At 36.5% G+C, this 21,252-nt stretch overlaps 1 protein-coding gene across 8 annotated transcripts in view; it reads left to right on the top strand.

Moving 5' to 3' along the window:
• AKAP6 (A-kinase anchoring protein 6) overlaps positions 1 to 21,252 on the top strand; it is a 616,970-nt gene that overhangs the window by 225,643 nt on the left and 370,075 nt on the right. For all 8 annotated transcript variants that reach the window (XM_007472509.3, XM_007472510.3, XM_007472511.3 and 5 more), the window contains one exon: positions 11,940 to 12,191. In XM_007472509.3, the coding sequence (XP_007472571.2) occupies positions 11,940 to 12,191 (252 nt within the window). The remainder of the gene's footprint in view (positions 1 to 11,939; positions 12,192 to 21,252) is intronic.

Raw genomic sequence — 21,252 nt, 5'->3', positions numbered from 1 at the left:
GGATCTTGGTTATCTAAGAAAATATCTTGATGAATAAACATTTCTGTGTTTAAACCTTCATTTTCATTTTTTACTTCCTCATTGGCAACTTTTATTAAGTCTATTTATATGCAGTGCTATGGTGAGTCCTCTTATACAAAGCAAATGAGTTGAGGAAAGGGGTGCTCTAATGGCTAGTCACCTAACATTAACATGATCAGAGGGTTTATAAAGTTAAATAAACAACAAATATAATATATGGATTAAATAGTATCAATAATATATATATATATCCTCACTGAATTAACACTATTTAAACCTTAATAGAAGCTAAAGCTTAAAACTGTTCTAAGCCTTTTGAGATACCAAATATAAGCAGAGATAAAAATGTATTTTTTTTAAGTGAGGGAAATAAATAGGTAATCTCATGTAGGAGCTGTATATAGGAAAATAGTGTCCTGAAAGTCTTAGTACAGGGTTATTATTTTAGTAATAATAAGAATAATCATAATAAGAAGCATCCATATAGTTCCTTATGGTTTGTAAAGCCCTTTACAATAAATACTGTCTTATTTTAGCATCACTACAATCCTAACAAATTAGTGCTATTTATTGTTGGCTCCATTTTACAGATGAGGGAACTGGGGCTGAGGGAGGTTAAGTGATTGATTGGTCTAGCTAAGAAAAGATTTGAACTCAGATCTTCTTGACTTTTATTTTAAGTCTTGCACTCTATCTACTGCACCATCTAGCTGCTTTATAAACTTAAAATGACATTTGGACTTTTCGGAAGTGAAGAAGGTTCTGATTCAGGAGTCAGAGGACCTGAGCTTGCATCCTGGCTCGTTTACTTTGACTGTCTGACTGGATAAGTCATTTAACTTCTTGAGTTTCAGGGTCCTTCATCTGCAAAATGAAGTAACCTCTAAATTTGTGTTTCCATGACACTATCATCTTCACTTAAATGGTAGAGAAATGGGATAGAAAATAATAAGAACTCCCATTTCTTTAGTGCTTTAAAGTTTGTAAAACATTTACTTATATTATCTCTGGAGTAAGGAACAATTTTGGTTTAAATCCAATCTCTGGTATTTATTGACCACCTCTCAAAATCTTAATTTCCTCATCTGTAGAATGGGGGAGAAAGATGCTTTTAGAACCCACCTCACAGGATTGTTCTGAGGCTTAAATAAATTACATCTACAAATAACTTTGAAAACCTTTAAGTGCTAGTGTGTAGTGGTTACTTGACTACAAAGTGAAGCTTTTTGTACTCTATTTGCCTTGTTAAAGAGAATGATGCTTTCTATCCTGGGGAATGATGGGATTTACCTTCTGCAGTCTTCATTACCAACTTCATTTTTTTTCTGTTCTTTTCAACCCAGTGTGATGGTGTGCATTTAAGAAAAGCTAGAATGATCCACAAAGAATGAACATGTCTTTGTGCATGCTTTTTATGAAAAGAAGACACCTTTCTGTCATGGTGGTGAGCAGGGAATCAGAAGTAGGTGTTAGTGATATTCTTCTTTGGACGTTTTGTCTTTTCTCCTAGTTTGAACTTGTAGAATAAAAAGAAGCTTAAAAAAGAGAGAAAAGCTCCTAAAACTTTTAAATGGGCCCCAAGCCATTCTGATTTATGAGACCAGGGCTAAATTCCCTAATGGGGCACTCAGCATAATGCAGAAAAAAAGCATTCTATTCCAAAGCCACATGTGTCACCTTTAACCCTGACCATCCATCTTGCATAAAAATTCTTGCTACATTCATAAGGGAGACCTAGCAAGGCAGAATTAGCCTAACCTGTCACTGTGCCACTCAAATCTTGTATTCTACTGACAGCAGGTCTCCAATGTTATCTTTGTATTTGAAGGAAGACTCTTTGTTACCTATGATGTAATAGGGCAATTTGTAGTAATCACTTTTAGCTTTGTAACAATTCGTTGGGACCTTAATTTAAAGCTTGCCTAATTTTAATAAGTGGGCTATTTTTGTGTGCTTATGGTATGCTGTTTAAAAGGATTATTAAAAGTGGACCCTCCCAGAAGATATGAAAACACTGAAAGATGACTCATTTTAACGTCCAAATAAAACTTTTTTTAAAGCCTTACCTTCCATCTTAGAATCAATACTATATATTGGTTCTAAGGCAGAAGAGTGGTAAGGGCTAGGCAATGGGGATTAAGTGGCCTGCCCAGGGTCACATAGCTAGGAAGTGTGTCAGGTCAAATTTGAACTCAGTACCTCCCATCTCTAGGCCTGACTCTCAATGCACTGAGCCACCCAGCTGTCCCCCCAACCAGCTGCCCCCCACCAAATAAAACATATTAACAGTTCCTTGAACTGTGTAGGTTATAGTAATATACAGTTCAGCATTTAGCTATATAGATATAATACATATAAGGGAAACTCGAGGTCACTATTCTGTGGCAACTCTCTAAGCAATTTAAAGAGAAAGCATTTTTACATAAATATGTTACTAATTTTCCACATAGTACTGAAATTTTTGGAAATATTTTTGAGATAATTAAAATTTTTGTTAATTATTGAAGTTATTTAATAACTTGAATAAGAATTATTTTAATTAAAACAATTTTAAAATATTTTTGAGAACTTTACAGCCTTGCTGGTATTTTATAGCCTGTCTGAACATAATTACCTCAAACAGGGTCCCAAACCAAATTTAAAACTTTCTTCTAAATTTATCCCACTTTTGGACTTATTTGTTTTTATTAGCACAATACCAAAAATTGAGTCCATGCTATAACCATTGGAATCTTCTTTCTCTTTTCATTTTCCATATCTGATCAGTTGTTAAATTTTGTTGATTTGACCTTTAAAGGCATTTCAATGAAATCTTTATTTTCTATTCTAGCTGTTGACACCCAGATTCAGGAACTTATCCCCATCAGTCTGAACCATTAGGCAATTGCTTTCCCTCCCTTTTTAAACTAGTCTCTTCATTTCCAGTTTATTTTATCTTCTTTGTATTTGGTTACAGAATCTTAAAATTAAGGGACATGTATCTGAACAGAAATCCTTTAGGTTTTCTTACACTTTCTTCTTCAGAAGCCCAAAGATTGTTTTGCTGTTCCCTAGACATGTCACCTCTTGTCACTATGTCTTTGCCATGCCTCCTGCCTCTATTTTCTGGCTTTCTTGGGCTCCTTCAAGACTAAACTCAAATCTCAATTCTTGTAGGTCTTTCTTAGTTCTTCCATCTTTGAGTTCCTTCTTTCTGGAAATACATTCCATCTATACTGCATATATCTTGTACATGCAAAATCATTTTCATATTTTCTCCCCAATTAGAACTAGAGTTCTTTTATTCATACTTTTGAGTTTAATCTTCAGTGTTGACATTTTCATTACTTCTTTTACATTTAGAAATTAGCATAACAATGAATTAAGCCTTGTTTTAGTTTCATAGTTTCCTAATTTGTGTGGTACAAAGACACACTGCAAATTTAGTAATCAACTTTCAAAAGCTGGTCAAGACAGCTCCAACATACCTTGCCATTAACTTTTTTTTAACCCTTACCTTCCATCTTAGAATCAATGCTGTGTATTGATTCTAAGGCAGAAGAGTGGTAAGGGCTAGGCAATGGGAGTTAAGTGAATTGTCCAGGGTCACACAACTGGGAAGTGTCTGAGGTCAGGTTTGAACCCAGGACCTTCTATCTCTGGGCCTGGATCTCAACCATGAAGCCACATAACTGCCCTTGCCATTAACTCTTAAACATAAAATATTTTTCTTTATAATATTGGAAAAATAAGAGTAGTCATAACTTTTTTTGATGTAAAGACAAAAACAGAAATAATAATAGCAAATAGGAGAAAAACTGGAAAAATATTTTCTCATAAGAAGGGGAAAAGAAAAAGGAATAAAGATAGTATAAGACTTCACCCATAAAACCTGGCTCACATTTTCCCACTGATACCTACTGTGTCCATGAGAGAAAGTCAATGCTAAGAGAGGAATGCAGCAAGGAAGAACATGAGTTGGGAAACCCATATGCTCAGGACAACTCTCAACCCTGAACTGAAGACCTTGATGTCTGGTTCTTTCCAGATTTGGCCTTTCTTTGAATCCAGAGGGCTTAGTACATTGCCTAAGAGTTAATAAATGCTTAACAAATGCTTGCTGACTGAGTAACTGACTTCTACAACATATTCAAAAAGTGATTTCCCACCATGTCTAACTGATCACTAGCTTGTTAATGATCTAGTCTTCTATTTTGTATTATTGTCATTTCAGGATTGTATTCTCTCATGATTTTACTGATGAGAGCGAGGACTATGTCTTATTTATCTTTATAGCTTTTTCCACAAGCTTCCTAAAATAGTGCTTAATAGATACACCAAGGAAATGTCCCTAAGATTCATTGGTATAGAGAACCTACAGGTGAAGAAACTTTCTTTAGCAGTTTAGACAGTGACCTTCTCTGTAACTTAAAGACTTAGAGAATTAAGTGGAGCAGTTAGAGATTAAGTGACTTGCCCAAGGTCAGAGAGCCAGAAAGATTCCCAGGCAGATCTTGAACCCAAGTTTCTTGGCCTCAAGGCAAACCCTCTTTGAACTATACCATACTTCATCACCATTATCATCATCATCATCATTTCTACCACTACCATATTTATATAACACATTTAAATTTACAAAACATTTTATGTATATTATTTCATTATATATTATATATTTTATATGTATTATTTCATTTTATGCATGTTATCATTTTGTACATTATCAATAACCCTGTGGAGTAGATCCCATTTTACAGATGAGGAAATTAAGGCATCCCAAGTTGAAGTAATTTATCTCAGGTGATTCAAATTATGAGTTTCTTGAGCTATATTTGCTCGTATTGGCTCCAAGGCAGAAGAGTGCTAAGGGCTAGGCAATGGGGGTCAAGTGACTTGCCCAGGGTCACACAGCTGGGAAGTGTCTGAGGCCAGATTTGAACCTCTAGGTTCTCTAGGCCTGGCTCTCAATCCACTGAGCTACCCAGCTCCCTCCCTCCCCCCCCCCCCCCGCCCCCTTTAGGTCTTTTTTGTCTGAGTTTATCATTCACTGTAAATCCTTCTGCAGATAAAATGATACTTTTTGGGCAGAAGACCAAGTCAGGTTAACTTTCAAACAGATGCAAGGATTGATTTGAAAAGTTGGTAGATTTTGGACTATGTAAGGGTAGGGTTATTTTCACTTTTTAAGAGAATTCCTCTGCTAACTTACAGTGACTCAGGTTGTGGCAATAGCTGCCTGTGATTTCCTCGTCTGTGAATTTTAATTAAGTTTCTGTTCCTTAAGTAGAACTCAGTCTAGAATGCTGGTGAGTATCGATAATACTTGATTGAATAAATCTTCTTCCTACTTCACTAGGGTTGTACTCTAGATTTTCCTGCTCAGAAAGAAACTACAGATTCTAACCAGAGATTTGCAGTGATTCTCTCAATTAATGAATCTGCTGGAATGAAAATTCCCATCTAGAGGAATTTAGTTTTTGTTTGTCTTTGAAAGCAGCTTCTTAAAAGAGCTATACATTATCCAAAGTAGAATTGGGTACAACCCCTATTCTCACATTCTCCCAGTTTCATATTAGAGCTGAAAGGGACATTAGAGCTCATATAGTTAAACTGCTTGACAGTACAGAAGTGGACATTGTGGTCCTAGAGAGAAGTGACTCACCCAAGATCATAGAAGATTCATTCAACTGACTAAAATTGAGACTGAGGAGTGGAGAGGAAGTAGGGAAAAGGTTTGAGGGATACAGTAAAGGGAAAGCTGAATTTCATAGGTTTTTAACCCAAATTATATAGAGGAAGAAACAGGATTAGAGTGTCAAAGTAGGGTACCTAGTTCTCCTGACTCCCCAGGCAACCACTTTTGCAGCAAGGTTGCTAATATATGGTAACTAGATAGCACAGTGGATAGAGTGCCAGTCCTGGAGTTAGGGACTTATCTTCCCAAGTTCAATTTTGAATTCAGATACTTAAAAGCCACGTGACCCTGGGCAAGTCATTTAACCCTGTTTGCCTTTGCTTCCTCATTTGTAAAATGAGCTGGAGAAGTAAATGGTGACCTCTCCAATTGCCAAGTAAATCTAAATGAGGTTACAGAGAGTCTGACAAGACGGAAATGACTGAACAACAAATGCTAACAAAGCATAGGGTCACCTGTTGTTTCTGGATAGCAGTCATTACTTTAATGACTCAGAACAAGTCACTTTAGGAAGGGAGGCAAGAGAAATAGTAATACGTCCTTCTAGCAGGTTGTTTTGGAATAGAATCCCTCCCCCCTTCTATTTCCCTGCTTGAAATTTCCCTGAAAGGACTTGAGATCCCCCTCATCCCCAAACTTACCCTCGGAAAGCCCCATGGCACACTCAAAGTGGCCCTGCTGCCAAGTCTTGAGTCCTGGCCTCAGACAAGTTTGAGAAGCCTGGGAGGGAATAGCTTCAGAAAAAGATAAGGGCCCTTGTATTAGGAGGGCAGAGCCTCTTTCCCCTTGCTTTCCTTCTCTCCGTGGTTTCCATTTTCCATATTACTATGAGACAGCCCTTGGGCTATCTCAGTGGGCATGGAGAAGACCTGCTGGCTAGACATGGGGATGGTTTCCTCAGATGAAGAGAAAAACTTGGGTAATGGCTGGCCTCTCTCTCTCTCTCTCTCTCTCTCTCTCTCTCTCTCTTTCTCTCTCTCTCTCTCTCTCTCTCTCTCTCTCTCTCTCTCTCTCTCTCTCTCTCTCTCTCTCTCTCTCTCTCTCTCTCCCTGTAGGGAAAACAAGAAGTTTTCCTCTGTTCAAGAATCTCACAAGTCAACCAAGCTTTCCACTCCAGTCCCAACACTGGGCATTGAGCCTTAGTTCCCTTCCTTAGCATACAGCGGGGGTTCTTTACTGTTCTTGTGTCATGGACACCTTTGGCAGTCTGGTGAAGCCTTTGAACTCTTTCTCTGAATAATATCTTAAACTTCAGAAAATACAATAGGTAGAAATACAAACCAAACCAATTATATTTAAGTAAGTTGTCAAAATATTAAAAAATACAAACAAGTTCATGTACTTTGGGCTTGGAGGAAACTAATCTCTGAAGGATTTTTACTGGGTGCAATCATTCGCACTTGAATAAAATCCTGGTAGCTTCATCCTGGCTTTGTTATTATTATTCAGTCGTGATTGACTCTTTGTGACCCCAATTGGGATTTTCTTGGCAGTTATCCTGGCTATAGATCTGCATAATGGTTTATTTATTTCTACCTGGGCTAAAGACTAATATCTAAAATAACATTTTATCTTAAGAACCTTGGGTTTTTCCAGAAAAAAAATACTAAAGGAGGGGGGTGTGGTGGCAGCTGGGTAGCTCAGTGGATTGAGAGCTAGGCCCAGAGATGGGAGGTCCTGGGTTAAAATCTGGCCTCAGACACTTCCTAACTGTGTGACCCTGGGCAAGTCACTTAACCCCCATTGCCCAGCCCTTACCATTCTTCTGCCTTGGAATCAATACACAGTATTCATTCTAAGATGGAAGGTAAGGGTTAAAAAAACACACAAAAAAACTAGGGCATAAAGTGTGTGTATACCTATAGATACATATATGCACATATGTATATATTTACCTCTTTATGTATATATTCTTTCACCCATGCATAAATATGCATATCAAAGAACTTGGATATAATATAAAATGTACACAACCTCAATATAAAATATACACAACCACAACGACCCAAACAAACAAGCAAAATCCAGAAAGACCCCTGTAGGGTGTATTTGTATCCTCCCTTGGTTCCCATCAGTGTTTATAACAGGACTACTTTAGTAACCATGGAGGACCTTTGCCTCCCTGACAGACAAGAGCAGCTGTTCAGTGGAGGCTCAGAAGGTGTCTGGAAGCTTGAATGAGAGTGGACATTTGGCCGCTCGGCTTTGCCTATATGATAAACAGTTCTGATCGCAAAATGCTTCAGTACAGTTTATCGTATACGAGTGAGTATGTCTGTGTGTATTTGTGTGTGTGTATGAAATGGAAAGAAGATCTGAAGTCATCCTAGTCACCCCTGAGTCCTTTGGTCTTCTGGAGGGAGTGTGTGAGGGAGGGAGTGCCATAACTCTGAAGGGGCTTGTATGTATTGCCATTTTCTTTCATTCATTCTCTGGATTGTCTCCTTTTCTTTTAGGCTTGCAAGATAATAGCCCTGACGTCACAAAATTTCAGCTGATTATTGTAGTTTTATTAGTGTTATGCCCTTAGATATTGTGACTTGCAATTTCCTAGAAATGAGAAATGTCGAAGGTTTATGATATTCTGAGGACAAAGCAGTCACCGGTAGGATTCTGAGAACATACTTTATTTTTCCAAATACATTAACACATATTTTATTAAGCACAGGAGTCATAAGTAATGTTTGCATTTGAATAGAGCATGTATGATAAAGGTTCAGCTCATGCTTCCACTTTAAAACTGCATGTTTATAATTCAAATATTAATGAGAAACTAGGTCTCTTCTCACATTTATTTCCCATTAGGCTCTGGCGTGAGAATTGCTTTCCCTAAGTTTATAGATGACATGGTTTCTGATGTCTTCAAGTGGCCTTTGAAAGAAGCATCAGTAACAGTTATAGGAAGGTAGCGAAGTGGGTCAGTGGAGAGAGAGCCAGGCCCATGGAGATGGGAAGTCCTGGGTTCAAATTTGATATCAGATAACTTCCTAGCTGTGTGACACTGGGCAAGTCATTTAACCTCAATTGCCTAATTCTTACCACTCTTCTGCCTTGGAACCAATACTTTCTATCAATTCTAAAAAGATAAGGGATAAAAAAAAAGTAATAATGGGTCATTTCACAGTGAAGGTCTATGACAAGGGCACTTTAACTCTTGGATTAAACACACTCATCTGGTCAATTTTTAAAGTTCTTTTATAACCCATCTTCAATCTACCTATCTAGACTTAGTACATACTTGTTTTCCTTTGAACACTCTATGGCCCAGACTTGCTAGATTTCTTGCTGTTGTTCCCACTTACTATTTCTTTTTCTTTTTTAAAATAAAATTTTATTCATATTTTGTTATTTAAACAACCAGAATTCCTCGCAGTATTTTTCCCCTGGTCTTCCCAGAAAATTATCACATATATCAAAGAATATTCTTAAAGAATGAAAGAATATTGTATTAGTTATAATATATAAATAATAAACTATAACCATATATTAATATATTATATTTTTAAATCTTGAAGAATAAAAAGAGAGAAAACAAATCAGTAAAACGGATCAGTGAATTGAAGGAATCTGAAAATATATGTCTTGTATCATATGAGTGACTCTCCTACATCTGCAAAGGAGTGGAATGGGTGTTTCTTTCTAATTTCTTCTGTGGAAAGTGGCTTATTTTTACTAAGTTTTGCAACATTCACTTTTGAATACTTCATTGTTAGGCCTTCCATATATGTCAGTAGAGTTATTATGTATACCAGTTTTTGGCCTCTGCTTTCTTTAGATCTTGTAAATCTTTCCTGTTTCTCTGTGTCCATCATAGTTGTCATTTCTTACAGAACAAAAATATTCCATTCTATTCCTATGCCACAATTTATTTGGTCATTTCCCAGCAAATAGATATTTCCCTTGTTTTGAGTTCTTTGATACAACAAAAAGTACTGTTAGAAATATTTTGGTGCACTATGAGGACTAAATTTTAATCAATGGCCTCTTTGGATTATAAGCCTAGTAAGAATCTCTGAATCTAATGGTATGGAGGGAGAAAAGTGTATTTGCACTTTCACTGGATTATTTTTCTCAGGTCAAAACAACTAACACCCTAACTTTCCAGACTCTCTCTAAGGCATTTCAAAAATTTATTGCATCAGATCATCAGTGTGCATAATATGGCAGTTTTAAACAATTATTATTTTTCTCAAGAGCCAATTTTGGAGTATTACTTGAAGGTATAATGCATTTATTATTTCTCAATGTCACAGGCATTTGTCATAGGGTTCCCTCCCCACCAAATTATAATTTTTACTTATTATTTTTTTCAGTTATTAGACAATATTTGTATAATATTCTAAGAGTCTCTCATTAGTAATAAAATTTCAATTTACAAGCTAAGAATGGTTTTCTGTTTGATTTAAGAGAATTGCATTGTCATTTGTGATGGAGAACTCAATTAAGTCTTAGAGAGTTTTGGCTTATATGAAAAAAATTTAAAATCCCCCTTTCTTTTATCGTGGTATTAATTAAATTTAAAACATTTATTAAGTGCCACATATAAAAATAATAACATCTTTAAAGTAATAAAAATAAATATATAAAAAACATTGTGTCATATATAACATATGCATACATTCAAATATATATAGATAAATATATAAAACACTTAGCTTAAAAAAAGGAAATGGCTATTACTCTCAGAAACCTGACATTTTATTATAAGGGGAGACAATATGTACATATATAAGTATGTTCAGTTGTTACAGTCTTGTCTGACTCTTCTTGACCCTATCTGGGGTTTTCTTGGCAGAGGTCTTGGAGTAGTTTGTCATTTCCTTATCCAGCTCATTTTACATATGAAGAAACTGAGGCAAGCAGGGTTAAATGATTTGCCCATAATCATATAGTAAGTATCTGAGACCAGATTTAAACTCAGGAAGTTGAGTCTTCTTAACTCCAGACCTGGCATTCTATATACTGCACCACCTAGCTGCCCTAACATATATAATAATACACAATTGCATAAGATATCTTGCTGGTAGAAGTACAAACATCAGGGAGTGATCAGCAAAGGTTTCATAGAGAAGATGCCACTACTTAACTTCTGAAGGAAAATAGAGAGTTTAAGAGATAAAAGTGAAAAGTCCGTGCATTCTGGCATTCTGGAAATGGGGAGACCAGTCATTGCCAGAACACAAAGTTAGAATTTCTAGACCAGGAGTTCCTCATCTTAATGAAATCACAAGCTCTTCCAGTCTCCCCCCTCCCAACACACACACACACACACACACACACACACACACACACACACACACACACACCACATACATACACGCAGAGAAACTTTAAACTAACTACCTTGACAAATGGAATAGTAGATGCCACTACCCTATAATAGTATTGTGGAAATGTGGTAGACTTCCCTATTTCTATCTATTAAGGTGAGAGGGAAAGGATAACATTAAATTTAAATTTATGATGCTTTTGGGCAGACATTGATTGAAAAATGTGGCACTGGTTATAAGGAAAAAAAATTCAATCTCCTTACAGCAACACCTTTAGAGTGGCATCTCCAAACCCCTCGGCCATCTCTGAGATCCTTTTGCAAAGAAACTTATTGCTTTAAAAATTATAATTCATCTTACAAATTATGCTCAGAAGTTTAGCATTAGAAATTAGAATCTAATTTTTAAGAAATACTTCTGTGAGACAGTGTGGCAAATGCCTTTTATAGGCAAATTGAGTCTGGCAGGGGTTCTTCTGAATCATTCATTCCCAACTGACTTTTGGAGGACATAAAGGTCTTTCGATGATGATCTTCCTATGTTGGCAAATACGATGCTCACGTTAGCTACTTCACTGCCAACATGCCTAGCAAACATCGCAGTTACTGGCTTCTTTGTAAGATGCCCAAGCAGTAGAGAAAGAACAGGAGAGTCAGCCCTTCATGGTAGCTGACCTTTCGATTTGTCCATCAGAAACAATGACTGGCAAGGCTTTTGTGGTTTTGGAAGAGATCAGTTTACCTGCATGCCTGCTGGGGGCCCAGATCCCAGCCATGTGGACTGCACATATGTATGCTACCCGAGGCAGTAACAAAGACCAAATACCAGCTCTGCAGTAGTGTGAGATCTGGACTGACTTCCATCTTGCTAGGGGATGTCACAGGGAGGGCTGATGGTCTTCTTGTACCTTGTTCATGAACTCAAAATATTTTGTTTCTCTCTCTCTCTCTCTCTTTTTAAATTTTTAATTACAGGACATATGTGAAGACATCTCTGATCACGTTGAACAAATCCATGCCCTTCTAGAAACTGAGTTTTCCCTGAAGCTCCTTTCCTACTCTGTCAATGTGATAGTTGATATCCACACAGTACAGCTTCTCTGGCACCAGCTACGGGTATCTGTTCTGGTTCTGAGGGAACGAATTCTACAGGGATTACAGGACGCCAATGGAAACTACACCAGGCAGACTGACATTCTGCAGGCTTTCTCTGAGGAGACAACAGAGGTGTGTATGGCTCTTGGGTACAAAGAAGCATCCTTTAAAACTTCCCTCTCGGGAAGCGTTTTTTTTTTAAAAAGGGACATTTCTTGTCTGTTAATTATTATATGTCTTTGAGTAAATACCTTATAAACTTTATTATCTTAGTTTCCCCACTTCACAAAATGGAAAGTTGGGGAAAGAGTACAGTGGTTTTTAAGGGTGGTATAAACATCAGAGGTAGCCTAGCATATCCAATGGAGGACCACCCTTGGACTCTATGAAAGACTAAGTATCGGACTATGGGCAAGTCAGGACCCTGGGGACTTTCAGATGCTATAATTTACAGCAAGTTTACAATCTATACCGACAGTAATCTTTTAGCCAGATGAAATGAGAAATTGATGAAAAATAGATCAGTTCTAAAAGGGATTTTGAGTTCTAGTTGAAAAAGTAACACATCTATGTGTGTGTGTGTGTGTGTGTGTGTGTGTGTGTGTATTTTCACATAGAATCACCTGTGAATCAGTGATTAAAGTACTGGAACTAGAGTAAGGAAGACCTGATTTCAAATCCTGACTCAGACACTTCCTGATTGACCTTGGGCAACTGACAATCTCATATGTCTAGTAGACAGCAAGGTGGCTCAGGGGATAAAGTGCTGTACCTGGAGCCACCTGAATTCAAATTAGACTTCAGACACTCACTAGCTGTGTGACCCTGGATGTCTTGCAAGTCACTCAACCTTTATTTGCTTTAATTCATTGGAGAAAGAAATGGCAAACCACTCTAGTGTTTTCGCCAAGAAAGCCCCACAAGGGGTCACAAAGAGTCAAGCACGAATGAACAACAAAGAGGGTAATCAAAATGGAATATGGTAGTAGGCTGACTATAGAGTAAGCTTATTTGAATGTGAATATATATATGTATGCATACAGACACATATATGTATATAACTATTTATGTATAATATACAGATATGTCTATACATATATGAATGTGAGTCTCTCACATAAATTCACATCAATTTATAATTGTCTGATATTATGCTTTCTCCATTGTTTTTGTATTATCTATGCTTCATCTGCCCTCCATCAGTGTACACAACAGTGAGTAGACTCTTAAGTAGGACAGGTCACTGAATAAATGATTAATACAAGACAAAGTACAGCGCCTTGGGTTCTTTGTCTTCTGTTTGCTCTAAGTCAATCATACCTGTCACCACACTAGAATTAGGGGGAATAAGGGAGGAAATTGGAATGAAACACTCAACCAAGTCTAAATAAATTCAGCTGGCAAAAATTTGCAGACAAATGAAGGGGGAAATGGAATAAAACATGCTGTCAAACAAGGATAGTTAACATGCATGATTTAGATTAGAATCATGGGACCTGAAAATTTCAGAGAAGAAAGAATACAGAATACCATTTTTTTTCCCTTAGGAGTATATGGATTATTTCAGAACATCACAGTTTTGTTGTTTAGTAAAACAAAATACATTTCCCCTTACATTTAATTACATATTTGGGACATAAAATCATGGAGGCATACCATCCCTTTGTCCAAATCCATCCCAATAATCAAAAAATTATTTTCTCTGTTATGATGTTAGGTCTATAACTATCAAACAAAGCTTTAAAAATACTTCCCCCCCCAAATTAAAAGATGACCAGTGTGCAGTGGAAGCAAATACATTGTACTGACAATAGAAACATTTAAATATTAATACAGACCAGTGTAAATAAATGTAAAATGTATACTATAATTAAGACTTGTTTCTCTCCAGTAGCTATGTTTTTCATCTATGAATTCAGCAGCATCACTGAAGTGTAAATATTGTATAGCCTCAAATATTTCTTCCTCAAGATGCTTTTCTCTCCAGGAAGCTCCTAGTGTTCCATGTGAGCTAATTAATAATTGTGAAGGCTTTGTGGCATTCACTCAAAAGTTAAAAATGTTTATTAGTTCTTTATTTGCCAACCATAATACTTCTTTTATTTTCTTCTTGTAAAGATTCATTTTCTTATTCAACAAATACCCTGAGTGCTTACTATTTGCCTGAGCTCTGTACTAGGCATTATGTGGCCTGAAAAAGGATAGAAGACATTTTCCCTGTCCTCAAAGAGTTTATTAATCTAGTTAAGGATTCAACATTTATGAAAATGTAAAAATAAATGTATAATAGTATATAACTGGATGATACAAATGATAAAGTTAGAGGAGAAAGAGATCATCGTGATTTGGTGTGGTTAGGGAGGACTCATGAAATTATTCCTCTATCATCATTTCTGTTTTTACTTTGATACTTTGCTAGCACTATAGTTTTAGAGTAAAAGGCAAGAAATAATTTCATTTACAGTGGTAGATAGAATGGGTTCAGGAAGATTTAAGTTTGAATCCTGCTTCAAATATTTGCTGGCTATGTGACCCAGTACAAATCACTCAGCCTATCTGAGCCTCATGTTCTTTATCAATAAAATAGGAATAATAATAGTACCTATCACATATCAGAGTTATGTTTGTGTTCTTTTTAAGTCAGCTTTAATTTTCTACAGGTTGAAATTATATAATTACAGAACATTGTTGTTGACAAAAGTCCTCCTTGTCATCATATTGTGTGGGTCATCTCAGATCCGTATTGGCAAACCTATGGCACATGTGCTGGAGCATGCTTGAGGGGGGCTGCTCCCCTCCCCCTCTCCACACATTACTGAAAACATTTCTTACATCACCTCCCCCTCTGCCCAGCAGCCCAATGGGAGTGCGTCCTTCCTCCCCTGTCTGGGGCAAAGTGGTACAAGAACAGGAAGGAGGCTCATATGCTGTATGAGGGTTGCAGTTTGGGCACTTGATCTCTAAGTTCTCTAAAAGTTTCACCATCACTGCCCCAGATTATCGATGACTCTACCCTGTGGTGTGAAACAAGGAGATATTATGCTTACCTGAGCTGTCAGTTCATGGACAATGTCTTGCTATAGAATCCAAAAAGGTGAGAAACTCCCTATCAATGGCGAAGACTTCCATAAATATCGTGCTGATTCCAGAAGTTTGAAACACAACAGGGAATCCTCCATGGAATCCATGGTCATTTCATAGAAACACTGGAATTCCGAATTGGAAACGATTTCTTTTCGCCCTTCTTTTGCCTTTCTCAAGAAGAATCTTTGCTACAATATCTCACCTCTAGTGAACCTACAATCTCCTGAGGCAGCCCATTCCACTAGGAGATAGTTTCAAATTGTAAGGAAGTTCTACCTCATATCAAGTCTAACTTATTTCCTTTATAATTGTTACCTATTTCTCCTAGTTCTGTCTTGTGGGGCCAATGAGTTAGTTATTTGGGATCACTAGGGTAAAATTTAAATGTTCTGACCTAAAGGAAACAAAAAATGAGGGGATACGTTATTCCATTTTCCCATCATTTCTGATTTTACTTTGATACTTTGCTAGCACTATAATTTTAGAGTAAAAGGCAAGAAATAATTTCAGATAGGCTTGGAAGAAAAAAATAATCCTCTGCTTAAATAAGTGTTTTGTAGTTTATAAAGATCTCTCATATGTATTGCCTCAGTCAACAGCATTTATAAGGATCTACTATATATAATAATTCCTCACAACTGGGAAATAGCATGACCAGTAGAAAGAATCCTGAATTTGGAGTCAGGATTCTAGTTTAAATTCCAGTCCTACCACTTGGTCTATGTATAATCCTAAGCAAAGATACAAACTCTTTTGATCTCAATTTCCCTGTTGGCAAAGTAAAGGAGATGGAGTGGATGGTCCTCTAGCTTTAAATCTTTGGTGCTAAGAATACCATGGGATGATGGGTCATTAGATGATTATTATCTTCATATGAGTCAGTCATGAGGTGTGGCAAAAAAAAGTTAAATATAAAAAAAGCTTATTGAATTTTAGGCTTCATAGAGAGAAACAAGCTATTGTTCAGTTGTGTCATTTGTGTCTTAATTCTCAGTGATTCTATTTAGGATTTTCTTTGCAGAGATACTGGAATGGTTTGCCATTTCCTTCTCTAGCTCATTTTATTGATGAGGAAACTGAGGCAAACAGGGTTAAATGACTTGCCCAAGTCACATAAGCTAATAAATATCTAAGGCCAGATTTGAGCTCAGAAAAATGAGTCTTTCCGACTCCAGACCTGATGCTTTAGCTGTTGTAGTACCCAGCTTCCTGACAGTGGCATAAATTCCAGGAACAGAGAGGTGACTATACTCTGCCCTAATCAGAACGAATCCAGAGTACTTTGTTCAGTTCTAGTCACCACAATTTAAGAAGCTTGAGAGTGTCCAAAGGAAGGCAATCAGAATGGTGAAGGGACTTGAGTTTATTGCATATAAGGTTCACTTAAAGGAACCTGGAATGCTTAAGCTGGAAAAAAGAAAACTCAAGGGGAGTTGAGAGATATGATAATTATTCAAGTATTTGAAGGTCTGTCATGTGGAGCAGGGATTTGGAGGGAGTAAATTAAACAGAAGATGCCATATTGTTCTGTTAAAGGAAATTTCCTATTCTAGGAGTTTCCCTAAATCATAGGTACAGCTCCCATCTCTCATATCACTTTAGGTAACCAAAAAAGGTATTTTTTATCTCCACTTTACAGATGAAGAAATAGAGGCCTAGACAGTTTGAGAGACTTGTCTCAAATTAATTAGAGAGGATAGATAGGGTCAAGAGGGCCATTTGGTTTGGTTTTTATCTCAGAGGACTTTAGAGATTTAAGGAGTTAACCATTTTTGTTTTTTAGTAATTATTTAGTCATGCTCAACTCTTTATGACCTTATATGGGGTTTTCTTGGCAAAGATAGAGCAGTGGTTTGCAATTTCCTTCTCCAGTCCATTTTACAGATGAGGAAACTGGGGTAAATAGGGTTAAGTGACTTGCTTAGGGTCCCACAGCTAGTTAATGTCTGAGGCCAGATTTGGACTCAGAAAGACGTCTTCCGGACTCTAGACCTGGCATTTTTCGGCTCTGCCACCTAGCTGCCCATTACTATTCAACAAAAAGTCTTTGAATGATTTCCCTGTGCTTAATATCACTAGTGACAGATGTAAAATATATTTAAAAATACCCCCCATAAGAATTATTGCATTGCCACAGGGGCAAAAAAAAAAAGGCTGAAAAGATTTGGTATTGAAAAAAATTAGTCATGTAAGTTTTTTTTTTTAATTTGGTGCTCTATTTTATTTTCATATGTCTTAACTTTAAAATATAGTTAGTAATTTCAAAACTATAAGTGACTGAGACCTTTCAGAAAACTGAAATGTATAAATAAGATCATAGAGTAAGGTACTGGAAAAGCCAAGACTATAACAGGGTCTTTTGCCTCTTATGCTACCGATCCCAATAGATCCTTAAAGACACAGATAGTTTTATGTTTTTATTTTGGTATTCCCAGAATCCAGCAGAAAGAAGGCCCTTAATAAATGGTTATTTATTAGGAAATAATTGTTGATGGGTAAGTGCCTTTGTGATAACTGTCCCCCAGGCCTGGAATGTTCTCCCACTTGACCTCTTCCTTTTAGAATGTCTTGTTTTCTTCAGAACTCTCCTCCAGTGACAACTTTGTTATGATATCTTTTCTGATTTCTCCAAATAATAGTGCTTTTATCTCCAGAACCTAGTACAGTTCTTGGAGCCACTGTTGGAGCTTAATTCTTACTTCTTTTTTGGTTGACTAATTTTTTAAAACCCTTACCTTCTGTCTTAGGATTGATACTAAGTATTGGTTCCAAGGTTGGGGTGGAGTGAAAGAAGGTGACTTAGCTCTGAGAATCCTCTCAAACCAAGGCAGAAGAGTGGTAAAGGTTAAGAGGTTAAGTGACTTCCCCAGGGTCACATAGCTGGGAAGTGTTTGAAGCTAGATTTGAAACAAGGACTTAGTTATGACTCTCTATTGAAAGAGCCCCCAGATGCATCCTCACTTAACCTTTCTCATCATACCCTCATTTGTAAAATATATTGATTGATTGATTCTTAAACTGAATGGCATTTTATTAAATTGCTATTGTTTTGGGGTTTTTTTTGTTGTTGTTACACCATCACTTTACACAATGGTTTTTTCCTTACTCGAAAGCTAGCATGATAATTTTGGCACAAACATTTGTTATCATCTTGGATCCTATTTTAGAAGAAAAATATACAAATAATGGAGTAGAATGTGTGTGTGGGAACCAGGAGAGAACTTAATTAGGGCAGCTTGAAATTTGATGCAGAAGTTGCAATGTGTGGGCACTGATAAAGAATTATGCAGGTCTAAGGGGAATCTATGGGAAGCCCCCAATAATAGTATTTCAAGTTCATGTTCACTTGCTAACAAAATTTAGTTTAAAAATGGATCAAGGAAGGGGGTTGAAAATAGAACTTCCCTGGCTTAATAATGAGTAAGGAAGCAACCAAAATTTCTTGCTTCTAGCTAGGAGAAAAGGTTTTCCTTAATATCTAAGTGAAGTTTGAAACCTATAATAAAATGAATAAATTATTCTCTTCTGTAAAATGTAACCTTCATCAGAAAAGCTGCTGCATAATGTATTATGAGGAAGCATATTTTGGATTGAGATATTGCTTGGCAGCTCTGACACTGCTGGCGGCTGAGCACAATTAAATTCGATATTTTCTATGATGAAAAAGGCAATAAAAACCATAGCCTCTTACCTTCATATCCGCTTGGGACTCTACTTCTTGAAAATACTAGACAGCTAACCTGGAGGCTAATCAAGAAGGAGGCTTGAAAACTAGGTATTTATTAATATTGCAAAGTGACATTTTTAAGGAATGGAGGGAGGGAACTCATTACTTACCTGCTCTAAGAAGCTCTGAGACCTTCCTTTTATTATGTAGATGAATGCTTTTGATGATCATTCTTGAATAATTGAAAAGAAATGATGAGACAGGTTAATTTTTTTTTAAAACATGGAAAGGCCTACATGAAGCTATGAACAGTGAAATGAGCAAAACCAACAGAATAGCAACAGAAATAGTGACTTGTGTAAGTTCACCTCCAGAGAAAGAACTGATGAAGAGAAATAAGCAAAACATAGTTTTATTTATACATACATCTGTCAAATGATTCCTACCCTAAATAGGGATTGGAGAGAATTTTAATGTAACAAACAAATAAATGAAGGAATTTGAAATAAAACAAAAAACAAATGCCATGTGGGCCACAATATTCCTTTAGTATGGCCCAAAGCAGATTAAATTGTAGAGGGAATATTTAACAAATAATAAAAATCTGATATAATATAAAAACAAAATAAACTATAGATCCAGTCTGAATTTCCTACAGAAATGGAGGATATACCTTCCTTGAGCTACAAATTTTGGCACATGCAAATATTTGGCTTGTGCCATATTAGGAATGGGAGGGAGTTTTCATGGGGGAGTAAAAGAGTATTTGTTAAGCCATGGCATTACTTAGCAGAGTTACATAGAGCACCTAGTACAGTGTCTTCTCACTGTGGACTATTATTGACCAGAGTAGAAATAGGAAGTCTCTCATATGTACTGCTGGCAAAGGCGGAAATACTTCTCAAGCTATCACATTCTTTTATTAATCAACACATCATATAATATAATTTCTCCCAATATAGTAGTGTTTAGAGTGATGACTTGAAATCAGGAAGACTTGGTTCAGATCTTATTTCTGACATTTATTAGCCATATGACTGTACAGATCTCTCTAAGACTCATTTTCCTCATATGTAAAATGAGAGGATTGGACTTGAGACCCTTTCCAGCTCCTGTGAATAACAGAAATGGTGGTCATGGTTGGATTGCAAGATTATCTCACAAAATCTTATTTCACTCATTTTGTAGCTGAACTCCTAAATTCAAGCAATAAAAACCAAAAGCACTGACACAACAAAGCTGTCATAGTTTGATGACATATCATTGATTTACAATATATATATAATTTATTTTTATAATAAACACATATTTTAAAAGATTTGCTTATTTTCTTAGAAGCATGTTTTATCTCTTCCGCTTCTCTCCAGTGAATGATTTTTGAAAATAAAACCTCATAACAAATATGCATAATACAGCAAAACACATTTCCACATCGGCCATTGTCCCAAAATGTGTATCTCCTTCTGCATATTAAATCTATCACCTCTTAGGCAGAAGGTGGGTAGAATGCCTCACTACATACAGTGCCATATTTCAGCTACATTGTTTACAAACATCCATACCTAACTGACATTTAAAATCTCATTTCTGGGGGAAAATATGCTTGAAGTTCTGAGAATCACTACACATAGAGCTGAAAGGAATCTTGGGCATCACCTACTCAAATTCTAGTGTTTTAAAGGTAAATATAGAAAGACCCAGAAGGTGTGAATCTTCTCATTCACACAGTCAGGATTCACACCTAGACATTCTTTCTCTAAACCCAGTGAACTTTCCACTAGACCACTTTATCCATAAGAAATTTACAAATCTTCTTTTGGAAGATGGCTTATTTGGAAATTTCAAGGACTTCAGAATATACTAATTTAAAATTTCCTAAATTTGGTGTTTTGTTTTGTTTCTTGTTTGATAGTGAGATAGGGCTTCCTATTCCTATAGTTTGCAAGTAACTGACTTGATTATATGAACAAACAAACAAACAAACAAAAGAACAACTAACCATAGGAGCTAGGTAGCACAGTGGAAAGAGTGCCAGGTCTAGAATCAGGAGGGCCTGAGTTAAAATCTGATCTCAGATATTTCCTAGTTGTGTGGCCCTGGGCAAATCACTTAATCCCATTTGCCTAGCCCTTACCCTTGTGTCTTAGAGTTGTTACTAAAACAGAAGGTAAGGGTTAAAAAAAAACCCCAAAGCTATAACTACCTTAGAGAAAGAACTGAATTAAGTGATACTTCCCTTAGATCCTTGTCATCTTGATTAGCATTTAAAATTGATTTATCCTCCATGGTGGATGCATGTTTTTATACTGCTATTAAAAGAAAGGTCACATTCTAAGAAGGTGCTTATTTGACAGAAACTTCAGTCAAGGTAAATATAATGTGACATAGGAATGCTGTTACTTGTTAAAAGTCATGCTTTAAGAGGTAGATAGGTGACTTAGT

This window comes from Monodelphis domestica, chromosome 1 (assembly GCF_027887165.1).
Source record: "Monodelphis domestica isolate mMonDom1 chromosome 1, mMonDom1.pri, whole genome shotgun sequence".
Lineage (NCBI taxonomy): Eukaryota > Metazoa > Chordata > Mammalia > Didelphimorphia > Didelphidae > Monodelphis > Monodelphis domestica.
The sequence above is the reverse complement of the archived record's forward strand: the minus strand, read 5'-3'. Positions and strand labels throughout refer to the sequence as shown.